The sequence below is a fragment of the Alternaria arborescens genome, assembly GCF_004154835.1.
Source record: "Alternaria arborescens strain FERA 675 chromosome Unknown contig_118, whole genome shotgun sequence".
Classification (NCBI taxonomy): Eukaryota; Fungi; Ascomycota; class Dothideomycetes; order Pleosporales; family Pleosporaceae; genus Alternaria; species Alternaria arborescens.
The window spans coordinates 1-12,106 of NW_021167973.1; the positions used below are offsets into that span (position 1 = coordinate 1).

The following is a 12,106-nucleotide window of genomic DNA, read 5'->3' on the forward strand; positions in this document are numbered from 1 at the left end:
CAAGCGTGGGTTCTTGGGTATCGTTGCCCACTACGTTGACAAGCAAGGCGATATTGTAGACTTACCTATCGCGCTGCCGCAGTTGACAGGCGCCCACAGTAGACATAGGATGGCAAAGGTTGTTATCTAAACGTTGAAAGAGTTCGGTATAAACGCTTAACGTATTAGCTACTTCGTACTCGACAACGCAAGCAATAACAACACCGCGATAGACGCAATTGCGCTAACAATAGGCTTCAACCTACGCCATCGCCGCCTCCGTTGTAGTCCTCATACAATTAACCTTGTCGGCCAGATGCTCCTCTAGGGAGAAAACAGTGCCTCGTACAACAACAATACCGCTGAGATTACTGCTAAAAGCGAGTATATGAGCGAGTAGAGGCGCGATAGGCCCTTAGGCGTACTCCTAGGTATCGTCAACTACATTAAAACACCACAGCAATACGCTCTTTTTGCTGACTTTCAGCGCCTTGCCTATCGCGAGCTACCAGCTAACGCACCTCCCGATAAACGCAAGATCCTTAAGCCCGTCAAGCCTGTTATTACACGCTAGAACTCCTTCTACTCGTGCTTTGAGCGCGCTGTACAGCTTCAACCAGCGATTAACGCGTACGCCAGCCACCATATAAAGCGTATACGGGACGAGGATACCTACGCTAAGTCGCGGCGCAACAAACTGCCTCACGCGCCACACTAGATAAGATCGGACGGCCTTACAACGCACGATTAGGCGGTAGTTACGGAGTATATAGACGCTTTAAAGCCGCTGAAAGCTGCTACAAAGCGCCTTGAGGGGCGCGGCAACAGCGGGAGGTTTAGCTGTATCGCTGAAGTTATCCTAGTATTCGAGTATATACTTAACTACTACGAATCGCGCGTACTAGCTTACGAGGCCGTTAAGTATAACGCCCACGACGAGGCGCCCGAGGACCACCTTGCGATTAACATGCGCGCAGCGTAGGCGAAAGCCAGCGAGTATTACTCTAAATTAGACCTATCGCCCGCCTACTACGCAGCTACGATACTCCACCCGTATTACCGATCGTATTGCGACAAATCCTAGGGTACTGAGAAACCCAGCTAGCTTGAGTCCAACAACCTCAGTTTCCGCGGCTTGTAGGCTCAATACAATACCAGTTAACTAGCTGTACGACGCCTAAAGGTACTATCGAACGATATAGACGACGCAATCGACAGCATTATTAATCCTACAACTGCCAGCAACAGCGACGAGGCAGCTGACGACGAGTATACCCAGTAGAAGCTGTGCGAGCGGCGGGTGGAGAAGGGCAGCGAGTACGCCAACAACCCAATAAAATACTAGTTATTGATGCGGGATCGCTATCCTCAACTCAGCAAGCTTGCGCTTGACGTACTGTCTATCCCAGCGTCGAGCTGCGAGTGTGAGCGTATGTTCAGCGAGTTGGGTGATCTCCTAGAGCCTCGCCGACGAGGTATACAACCACGACTTCTGGCGGCAATACAGTGCGTACGACGGTGGCGTACAGCTGGTCTAGGCGACGATAAACTCAACAACAGAAACTCTATAACTAACGATGAGATAGAGGCGTTGTACGGCGTAAGCGCGTGGGACGTTGGAGACAGCAGCAATACTAACAGCGATTCGGAAACTCAACTCTAAAAAAAGTCACGATATAGCCAATACCACCTATTTGTATAGCCTCAAAAACGCTTTGACCATCAAGCCAATCAAGCCAAACAATCAAGCTGGCTTGTTTTAACCCACCAAGCCAATCAAGCTAAGCTGAAGTAGAGGCACCCAACAATCAAGCCAAGCTGGGGTACCCAGCTTGCTTGGCTTGATTGTTGACAAGTCTGCAAGTGAGCACCAAATTGTTGTCGTGCTTATCAGGCTCTAATAGCGTCCACCAACGGCTGGAACCAAGTGTCTGCCAGCTTCTTGTTGCCTGTATCGTTCGGGTGAACACCATCGCCAGTCATTGTATTAGTGTTGAATCCAGTCCATGCATCCACAACCGTTATGGGGCTGTTCGTAGTCGTCTTACTTGCTGCCCACGTCTGGATCACGTTGTTCAGAGCTACGACGCGTGGCCCACATTCGGCGCAGTTGGACGGATTCATTGGGATGATCTTCGCGGCGAGGATTTTCATGGTAGGTTTCGAAGCGCGCATTTGGTCTACAAGCTTGCTGAATGCGGTAGTGATTTCTTGGGGCGAGCGGTTGCTCCAAACGTCGTTCGTACCCAGATGCATCATGACGATGTCGGGCTTGGTGGATGAAAGCCAACCCGGTAGTTGATTCTGGTTCGCGATGTTTACCGCTAGAAAACCACCCTGTAACTGTAAGCCAATCGTCGTACAAAGAAGGAGTTGGAATCTTACATGTCCCTCATTCTCGCCATCGTATTGGAAGCCACAGCCCTGGCCGGCCAACGTGCCTACGAAGTCGGTGTTCTTGATGCCGGCTTGTTGAAGCTTCTGCCAAAGATAAGCCCGCCAACAGCCCTAGACTACTGTCAATAACGAGCTGAGGTAGTCGAAGACCAAGTACGTACTGGGCTACCGGTGATGGAATCACCAAGAGCCATGATCCGCACCGTAGATTGACGACTTGCAAGCTCCGTTGGAGCTGCTACCACTATGGCTGTCACGGAGAGCAGAGCCAGGAAGGTTGAGGTGAAAGTGATGTGCATGGCTGCTGAATTGTAGGCTAGGCAATTTCCTTCACGTGAAGAATAATGCGTATCGTGAATCGCAGTGTCGCACACCGCGTAGTGTGACTTATGTAGGTTCCATGGTGTATGTTCTGTGTGTACGGGAGGATGTAGCCTAATCTATTACAAAACTGAGTTGTTCCGTCTAGATGAGGGGGCTCACAAAAGCGCTTGGAAATGGTCAGTGCCGTCTGCGATGATGCTCAAGTTATCTTGTCACGGGGTCTGGTCGTTATTGTGGACAGAGCCCCAAGAGCAGCGATTCATCTATACATGGCGCGCCCCGCAATGCGACAATCTACACCTTCCTTGTGGATCCAACAGTTAGCTTTTTCGTGCTTAAGTAGTTGCACATTAGACTTAGTACAGGTCGCTGTTTCGTTGCATCTTTCTGCGTGCGTTCGGTGGCTAGGCACACGAGGGTAAGTGTCATTTGTAAAGCAATAAATGCGGCTCTCCCAAGTCCGTGCCCATAGTGGTTAGCTACTTTACCTTCAGGTTGCAGGATAGCCAGTGCGGACAGGGTCACTCTAGGTCGTACATAGCTCTCTCTTTCCTTGCATTAGGAGCCTGCGTTTGCTGTTCGAGGTCGGCGCACGAAATTCACATTGGAAGTGACGCGAAGGCAGGCAAAGGTGCTACTGTGGTCAACTACTCCGAGCCTGTCTGGGTCAACACCTGGAAGACCATATGTTAAAGCACATGAAGAAGATCGATGCGCTTCTGATTGCGCGGCTTTCGGTTCTGATGAAGTCGAGGTTCTCGAAGTGCGGGATGAGGAAATGGGAGACGGAATGCGGCAGCTCGGGGAGATTCGAGGCCCGAGAACGGGGGCCCGCAACCCCCCGCCCGCTGCACGGAATCGATTACTAGGGAACCCGACGAACCCACGTCAACAACCCACAGGCTGCCGCGCGTTTTGATCCCAAGACGACAAATATTGGTATACCTGATGTTTGTCCTAAAGACGCGATACCTCTAGAATTACAACCGCACACAGCTCTAGCAGACCTTCATTGGACAACAGCTTGTTTGCACTTTCATCGCAGTAACGCGGTGGAAGGTTCTCAGCCACACGGAGTAACTCATACGTGTTGCAGTCTCTGCTCATGGCGCACTGATTCCCAAGCACATCCAGTGGTAGGATTGTGCTGGCAACTTCTCTGCACCACATTCGAAGGCATCACGAAGGCTATCGGGCTTGGATGAAAACTGTATTATCAGAATTGTTGGACAGATAGAGCGAATGTAGGGCATTAGCATGACTGCAGAGTTCAGCACTTGCGCATATGAATCACACAGAATCGCTTGTACCCGACGTGTGTGTCTGGCAATACCACGTCGCTACACACATCTAGTTACGGTGTACTCAGCCCCTCAACCAGCTATGCGTCGACGTCTGTGCCTTCTAGATACATTCTAGCGATGCAGATCGCAATGTTAGGACATGTTGGACGATACGCGATACGCGATACGCTCAAAATAGAGTTCAACTTAGGAGGCGAAGGTTTGACATAGGCGACGCGGATAGAAGCTTTGGCGATGTTCGCAGCACGCTTAACGCTTCGACTAAAATTGTCGTACGACAGCACGGAAGATCTGCAATCTAATCGCATTCGAACCTGAACCTTGCGGAGGCTCATGCAAGCAGCTCGAAGGATCATCTGTAGTGAGCAACGATGGCCCTCTAAAGCAGTCTTCGACTGAATTAGAACTGTAGGCCTATCAATACATCGATAGGTGATCTCAGCATCCCGCTACGAGACTGTATGCGGATCTTGAAACAGTCCCGTGGTTCGGAAGTTGGATAAATCGTTTCATTGACAGTCGGTCGGCAAGGCTGTATCTAAATTGAGGTGATGGGTATGTAGACCAAGTTTGTCATGTTACGACAGTCACTGGCAAGACTAAGCCGGAGGATACTGACACATGAGCAGATTCACTCGGTACATACCGAGATAGCGTCGTGCTGCCATTTAGAGCCTATCTTACTGCACCAATCGCGTCACCAATATCGTTATTTCCATGTGAGATGAGTAATCTCAGCATTGAGGCACGACATACCCAGTGCTGTGGTTCCCCAGGTTCTCCGGTCCTTCTCTACCTAGGTATGCAGATCCCCGATCTTAGCGCAAAGGGGCTCCGATGCACCTTGACGTAGAATGCCAAATTCACCACGCGTTTCGCGCCCTAGGAAGCAAGGCGCGGCTGGTGCGGAGTAGAGTCCGCTGAGATGCGAGTGAACCGGCGACCCGTTCCGCGGCAGTATCGGACCTTCTCTTGACATGACTTGTGTGCTCGCATATCTGAGGACCCAAAATTCAGTAATAGCGAGTCGTGAAAAACCGCAATGTGAGCCGATTGACAGTCGGGCCGCAGCCGGAGAACAGGCTCGAAAGAGGCGAGCGAGCGATAGACGTGGAGATGTTAGGGTGTGATCTACGATCTCATCGTCCTTTAGCACCACTAACAACGTTACATAGATAATGGCCTCGTGGAAACGCCCTAACAGGTGCGTTGATCTCAAATGACGGCGGCTGGTCATGTTCGACGAGCGTTAATGTTGAGGGTTAATGCTTTACCATTTCGGGCAGGTTTCGTCTGATTGGCCAGCGTGAAGATACGTACCTCGGTACACATTTGCACAGCCAGAGACGGGTCGTTCTTAGGCTGATATTGTGGGTATTTTCAGGATGTCTCCTTTGCAAGCCTTCCGCCGGGTGGCGTTCTCTTTCGCCTACGCGATGACGGTTAATAGTGCGTGGCGTTCAGGTCTGCCATACAGGAGACACCGGACTTCGACAACATAAACGAGTGGTGAAAACACGACGAGAGCTATCTCGTGCACCGGTATGACCCTGTGTCAGAGTCCCGGGAAGCCAAGACGGAAGTCTTTGCACATCGGCACGACGCAACCCCACCGTGCGGTTTACGGTAGAAAGCGTAGGTCAGGGGATGCAGGACAAACGGCCAAAGTGTACGCGCAGCTGGAAGTATTGAAGAAACATGGTAGATTCTATGTAGAGATCCTCATTGCAACCAAAAAGAAAGATACTCTTCAAGACTGACTGTTGCCGGACGACCACTGCGAATCTTTGCGTTCTGAGACCAAATCTTTCTGGCTCTCGCTGTCACTGATCCGCGAGCTCTGCTCAAAATGCTGTTCGAACTGTCGCGAGACATAGATGTTTTTTCCAAACATGCCCCCTCCATCGGCACCTGTCTCGTAAGGTGTCGTGCTATCTGGCCGGCCCAGTGCCAGTTCAAAGTCTTCGTCCGTGTGTCTTGCAGTGCTCCTGATACCATGGACGCTCCGATGTTTGGTCGCACTGCTGCCAATGGTGCCAGTTCCGTATCCATTTCCGTATGATCGGCCGGATGGGACTGTGGAAGAGAAGCCGGGGATGATCTTGACAACCAGTGGCTTGAGCGCAGGAAGCGATGCGCATACGATAGCTAGGTTCATTTCGATTGCGGACCAGTAGGCTGTCGGTGCGCTGTAATATGTGTTGTCGTCCGGGTGGTCGACAAGCACGATGAGAGCGTGTAGGCGTAGAATCGATACGACGCAGACAAACCAACCGATGGTAAGGATAGCCATAAGCGCGACCCTTTGGCGCAATGCGATTTGGAGAGTCCAAATGACACGAACGGGAAGGAAGGCCACGATGAGGTCGGTGAAGATGTTGATGCTGGCGTTCACATACCAAATCGTCTTGTTGTCGATACATTTCGCTCCGGGCTGCTCCAATATCTTCCAATAGGCATGGACAGGGACACATGTGAAGATCGAAGTGAAGAGCGTAGTAACACCCCAAGCTACACAGACGGCCATGACGATGTGGAGTGGTATGCGCATTTCTCGCAGAGTAAAGATTCGGCCGTACTGTAGAAGGATGGATATCTTCGTGAACATGAGGCTGGTGTTGTAGAAGATGATACTCCAGAATAAGTACTACCTGACGTTAGATCCGAAGCGCATATGGATAACAGATGCTTACGATCAGAATCTTCTCAACTCCAGCTGGAAACTCGATGAAGACTGCATGCTTGCCGTTGCCAGCGTCCGCCTCTGAACTGGGTTAACATTCGATTCGTCGCGAGCGCAGCGTGCGTCTTACGCATGACTTGGAGTACGCCAGTCGCAATAGCCAGGGCCATAGAGACGACAATGGCGTAGTCCTCCCATCCTAATGATCTTCCCAAGAATCGGAGCCGAGTGATGATACGCAGGGCAACACAAATCCCCGCTATGCATGTAAAAGCAACAACGATAGATTTGGTGAGCGGACCCCGATCTTCCTTGGCCAAGGCAGCCAACTGTTCCGGTGGAATTGGATCCATGGTAGTTATGAAGAGAAGGCAAAGACGATGGAACACACGTAACTTGTCAATGTGTGGGACAGGTGCGATGGGTTCACCATGGACCCTCCTTTAGATATGTATCCGCAGGCACCCGTCTGTGGAGGAGTACATATGCCAGGCCTTGCGCCCAAAGGTACCTGAACTACGAGTGCCGCACGGGCTAGTGCGCCAGTTTACACAAGACTGGGATGCCAGGTTGTTTAGGGAGGTATCCGAAACTTAAAATTTGACGATGGATCAGACCTTGGAGAGCGAGCGCAGGGGAGATCTGGGGAGACGGCATCCCTAACGGAAGAGCTAGACCTAGCGGACGGCAAGGACTTGAATCTAAGCCAATGAGACTATACACTCCTGCCTAGACGCGTAAATGCTTCAAATTCGAGGGGTACATCTTCGAAGCGAACGGCTGCAGTGACAGGCATAGTCATGTACACTCGGCCTACCGAGAGTGATCAGACGGCAAGCAACATACGGAATTCACTTGCATGATGCACAGCGTGTGTTTCCCATGGTTTGTGGCGATCCTTGTCGTCGATATGATGAACGTTGTCGAAACCTGGGATTAGGCCGTCGGTTTACCGGGTGAAGATCACGCAGATGCTCGACGAATGAGCTCCCACGTGGCGCGTCCTATATCGCGCAAGAAGATACGCTGGATGGACACACCACGCTCACTACTGAAAAAATGGTGGGCCAAGACCGTGCGCATGCGGTTGTATCACAGCGATCAATTGACTCCTTGGCGTGCAGCCGTTCGTGAGCATATACCCGTGAAGTCATTCTGCTACGTTGTGAATTTGAAGCCTCGGGGAGCTGTAGCTCGAACGCATCTTTGGTTGAGCTTTTCGCATTGAGTACCGTCGATTGACCATGTCCATTGAATTTGCGTGTCTATGGCCGATACGGCCGTCACATGCTGTGGGTCGCAGTATGAACACCGAGTAGGGTACCGCTTGAGCTTGATCGCGGCATACAGTGGTGCCACCAAATACCGGCTAATTCGTGTAGTGTACTCTGTCCACAGTTTTAGTGCAGCGCTAGAGGAAATAATGGCGACTTATTGATGCCCAGAAGAATCCCTGCCAATCGGACGGCAAACTCTATTGTATCTGGCTGCCTTATAGCCTACCAACCTCCAGCTTGCGCTCTGGTCCGCCGTTCGAGAGAGGCCTTGCAAATAGTTGAACGGATGTATACCTACACATGTGGCACGACGCTGCCGATCCGGGTCACCTCCGTTCATCGTCTGCCAAGGCTCCCCAGGTCTCTCTGAACCTTCCCGTGAGGCAGAAGTCCGAGTAAACGACAAAGCCGCCACACTACGGGTTAGCATATCCGAGGTCATCTCAACGAGCACAGAGGACTTTGCGGCTTGGGCTGCAGTATTGTGTGTCGCAAGCACCGCACGAAACCGTAAAAGGGATTTGGCTGAGGTTGCTGCGATTTCCCTCTAACATGCGATCAAACATTGAACACTGCGGAAGAATGAGGCAGTCTGAGATTCCAAACCACGCGACATTCGCGTTGAAGGAGTCTTCCTGGAGGATTGTATGTGAGGTAAGGTCCGTTTCAAATTCGACTGATGCCTCAGGAACCGTGGCCAATGCAGAAGCTGTGCTGCTGCGAGCATAATGCGGGACGAAATGAGAATCCTGCTGCTGCACGCCTTTGACAGGGTCGGTTAGAAAGTTTGCGCTAAGTCAGTAATGCATCCTATCCAACTCTGTGAACACCAGCTCCTGGTGTAGGTTGCGAGCTCTATTTGGCAAGCATGGAACCTCGTAGTGATGCGTCATGATCTTGTTGCATAGAGTACATTGGATCGAGTCGGTGCCTGGAAGGGAGACGATCCGGGAACTTCGGGAGCATCTTGTGAAACGCGATCTTGCCCTAGCCGGTACGGAGCGTTCGTGCACGGTGTTCATCTTGGCACACTAGACCCGTCCCAGACCGTAAAACTCGTATACTCGTTTCGTGCAAGCTGAGCTGTCCGCGAACATGATGAGTTGGTGCGTCAAACTGCATCTCTCTGCTCGCCGCGTAGATCTCTGAACTATCCCATAGATGCAGGATTGCTGCAGGTGTCTCCTGTTGTCACGTCGGCTAGCACGCCGTCGAGGGATCCCTCGCCTTCACCCCGCTGGAGCACACACACCTGGCATCGTCAGGTCACAAGCATCATAAAGTATGCATCATCAGGACTGTCATGAATCCAACACAAAGACGCGCACGCCGTTGGTCCGACAACTGGCAGCTTTGCGGTTGGGAATTCCCAGGTAAGCGAAAATGGCGTCAGAAACCCTGCAGGAAGCTGATCTGACTGAAGCATAATCCTAGCACAAGCTAGTGAGTTTTCTCGGCGGATCTGCGAAGTGCCTCTTATTGCGACTTGTGAATGCGCAAACATTTGACACCAGGTACGCGGCGCATGACCCTGGATCACCTCTGAAAGCTTCAGGGCTATACCCCGCGGGAAATCGGGAACGATCAACGGCCCCTGATCTACAACCACTACCTCAAAAGCTTCGAACCGACATATCACATCGCATCAGCACACCATCTCAAGAACGTGTAGATGCTGTTGCAGTGCACAGGAAGGTTGAGTCGCTGATGCTACCTGCCCATTGGCGCTCACGTCTTCAATCATCTAGTGGCGATGCATACCGGTCATAATCCAATACTCAACGACGACATCGCTCGCATTGCAACACAGAGCAGACACTTAGAAGTCGAGATTCTTGTAGTAGGTGTTCGACAATGCTTACTTGCGGATGTCAAGGCCTTTGCTGAGCATCTGGATCCTTCCCATGCCTGTGAGATCCCTATGACCGCAAGGCCAATGGCTTCAGCCTCTCAACCGGCCTCCAAACTCTAGAAGCCGGTTACCCGGCTATCGGTGCGCTGCATAGATTCGCGTCTCCCTGCTGATCTGTCATAGAAACTAGAACGAAAAAGCAATCGATGCATAGCGCTTGCCGGACAAAACTCCGTGGCTATGGACGGAGATTAATAATCATTTAGCGACACTGCTTGTTTGTATCGAGTACAGACTTGGAGATTGAAGGCGAAGTCCAAACTCTCTGTTCACGATCAGCGTAAAGGTATACGACTAGTATACAGATAATGTGGTGGTGTAAAGGTTGCCACCAAAGTTCGTCCAGTGGCACCGCGGTGACACAGACAATAAGCTACCGACCATACAATGATGTCAAATCTTTGCATTTGGATGATGCAAGTCAGGTCACCGAGATGCAGTCACTGCGAATAGTATATGATTTACAGGACGTACCGATCAACTGACTAACGACATTCCACATCTAGACATCGAGTCGCTCCAAGTCGAGATTGCCTTAACAGCTTGACATGTGTTCGCGTCTTTGTGGGGAGGTAGTGATGCTAGTTACTTCTCAAGATTCAAGCTCCAAGCGCTGACATGGAGGCGCAACTGCAAAGTCTCTCTCATGAGTCACAGACGTACGTCTTCGCACTTCAAGGGAAGATATCTTTGACCGAGAGAAACAATCAATCCGTGGTACGAAAAGCAGATGTTCTTCATGGTCTGATGACTTGAAGGCAGAATACTGCCTAGGTGCAAAACAAAAAAGTCAAACCGACCCAAGAGAGTAGCCAGAATATGAAGGTCGATGACTAGTAGACTATTCGCGTTGGTTGACCGGGGATATCATGTTGCTCTTCAATCTCGTCAACAAAGCTATCACACTGACACTACATCAGGGCATGAATGCAATGTCTGTTGCAATGCATCACCTTGGTAACATTTAGACCCGAAGCGACATGTTGCTCTCCTTATGCGTCTACATTATAGAACCTCTAGGTAGGGCAGAGGGCAGACTCAGATATACTAACCAGGAACAGCGAAACTAGCAGCGCACTCCAGTGCGAAGCCAAAACACCGAGCATACCATCCTTGCGCCCAATAACTCAGCTCCACGCAATGCGGAGCGCCTCGAATCAGACTTCCCTCTACTCTAATGCTGTTTGTGAAAGCTTTCACACAGCGATCAACCTCCTCTTGCGTAGCTTCGAAGTATGGATCATCCTCCACTAGCGAGTACATAACAGGCACTTTCACAGCTGGCGCCCATTTCTCCTTCCAAGCAGGCATCCACTGCGTTACGAACCCCGCAATCTCCGGGATAGGGCATGCCGCATTTAGACGTTCAGTTTGTTCCAACATATCTGGCGCATAGGTACCGGGTTTGAACATGACAGCATCTTTCAGCTCGGTGGGACATAGCGCATGGTTATCGTCTACGAGAGGATACTGAGGAGGATTTTCTCTTGCTGATTGAGATTGTGTGTTTCCCATACCGCTTGCAATGATTCCTCCTAATGGGTAGTTTAGTGTCCTCTCGTCACCATGGAGCGCTGCCACGGCGATACCAGGCATAACACCGAGGCTATGGCACAGCAAAACGATGCAAGTACAGCCATTGGGAACACCAAACTCTTCCCAGAGCTTTGGAAGGATGAATCGATGTAGTTGAATGGCGCTCTCCGTTGTGAAATCAGACCCAGATGGGATTGGCAGTATTGAACTCGTGCCACCGTAGGAAGGACGGTCGATCGTTACGAAGGGAGTAGCAAGTGCGTTGCTCATCAAGGAAGCAGAGTATCCTGGTATAGCATCGAAGTATCGATGATCATAACCACCTCCATGGAGAGCAACGATCAGTGGGCGGTGTTCCACCGGCGAAGGCGATTGGGTTGGGATGGCGTGAGCACCTTGCACTACGCCATTGTTCGCAAGGGTGAGGCGAAAAGACTTCATCGAGATGATAGATAACGAGAAAAGGGAAAGACTATGATGTGCAAGAGCCCAGATTTAGAGATCCTCATAGTGGTAAGGCGGCATTTGGATACTATATAAAAGAAGCCGGTGAATCGATTGCGGAGATAACATAGATTATAAGCGAGTTGCGAATCCAAGCGAGTTGCGAGCCCCACCAACCTTCTGCACCTCTTAAAGCATATAATTCAACCACGTAACAAAATAGTATATAGATATTAATACAATAGATTAA

At 50.8% G+C, this 12,106-nt stretch overlaps 3 protein-coding genes across 3 annotated transcripts; all 3 read right to left on the minus strand.

The window, feature by feature from the left end:
* Window positions 1-1,869: 1,869 nt before the first annotated feature.
* AA0111_g12845 (hypothetical protein) lies at window positions 1,870-2,675 on the minus strand (the record flags this gene model as incomplete). The annotated part of the gene is made up of 3 exons (XM_028646876.1): window positions 1,870-2,316; window positions 2,365-2,487; window positions 2,538-2,675. 3 exons carry the CDS (start codon window positions 2,673-2,675, stop codon window positions 1,870-1,872), a joined length of 708 nt encoding a protein of 235 aa, XP_028499548.1.
* Window positions 2,676-5,754: 3,079 nt separating this feature from the next.
* On the minus strand, window positions 5,755-7,040 carry AA0111_g12846 (hypothetical protein; the record flags this gene model as incomplete). Its single annotated transcript, XM_028646877.1, has 3 exons — window positions 5,755-6,651; window positions 6,698-6,768; window positions 6,818-7,040. The coding sequence occupies 3 exons, from the start codon at window positions 7,038-7,040 to the stop codon at window positions 5,755-5,757; spliced, it is 1,191 nt and encodes a 396-aa protein (XP_028499549.1).
* A 3,883-nt stretch (window positions 7,041-10,923) lies between these two features.
* AA0111_g12847 (hypothetical protein) lies at window positions 10,924-11,853 on the minus strand (the record flags this gene model as incomplete). The annotated part of the gene is made up of 1 exon (XM_028646878.1): window positions 10,924-11,853. The coding sequence occupies one exon, from the start codon at window positions 11,851-11,853 to the stop codon at window positions 10,924-10,926; it is 930 nt and encodes a 309-aa protein (XP_028499547.1).
* Between the last annotated feature and the right edge of the window lie 253 nt (window positions 11,854-12,106).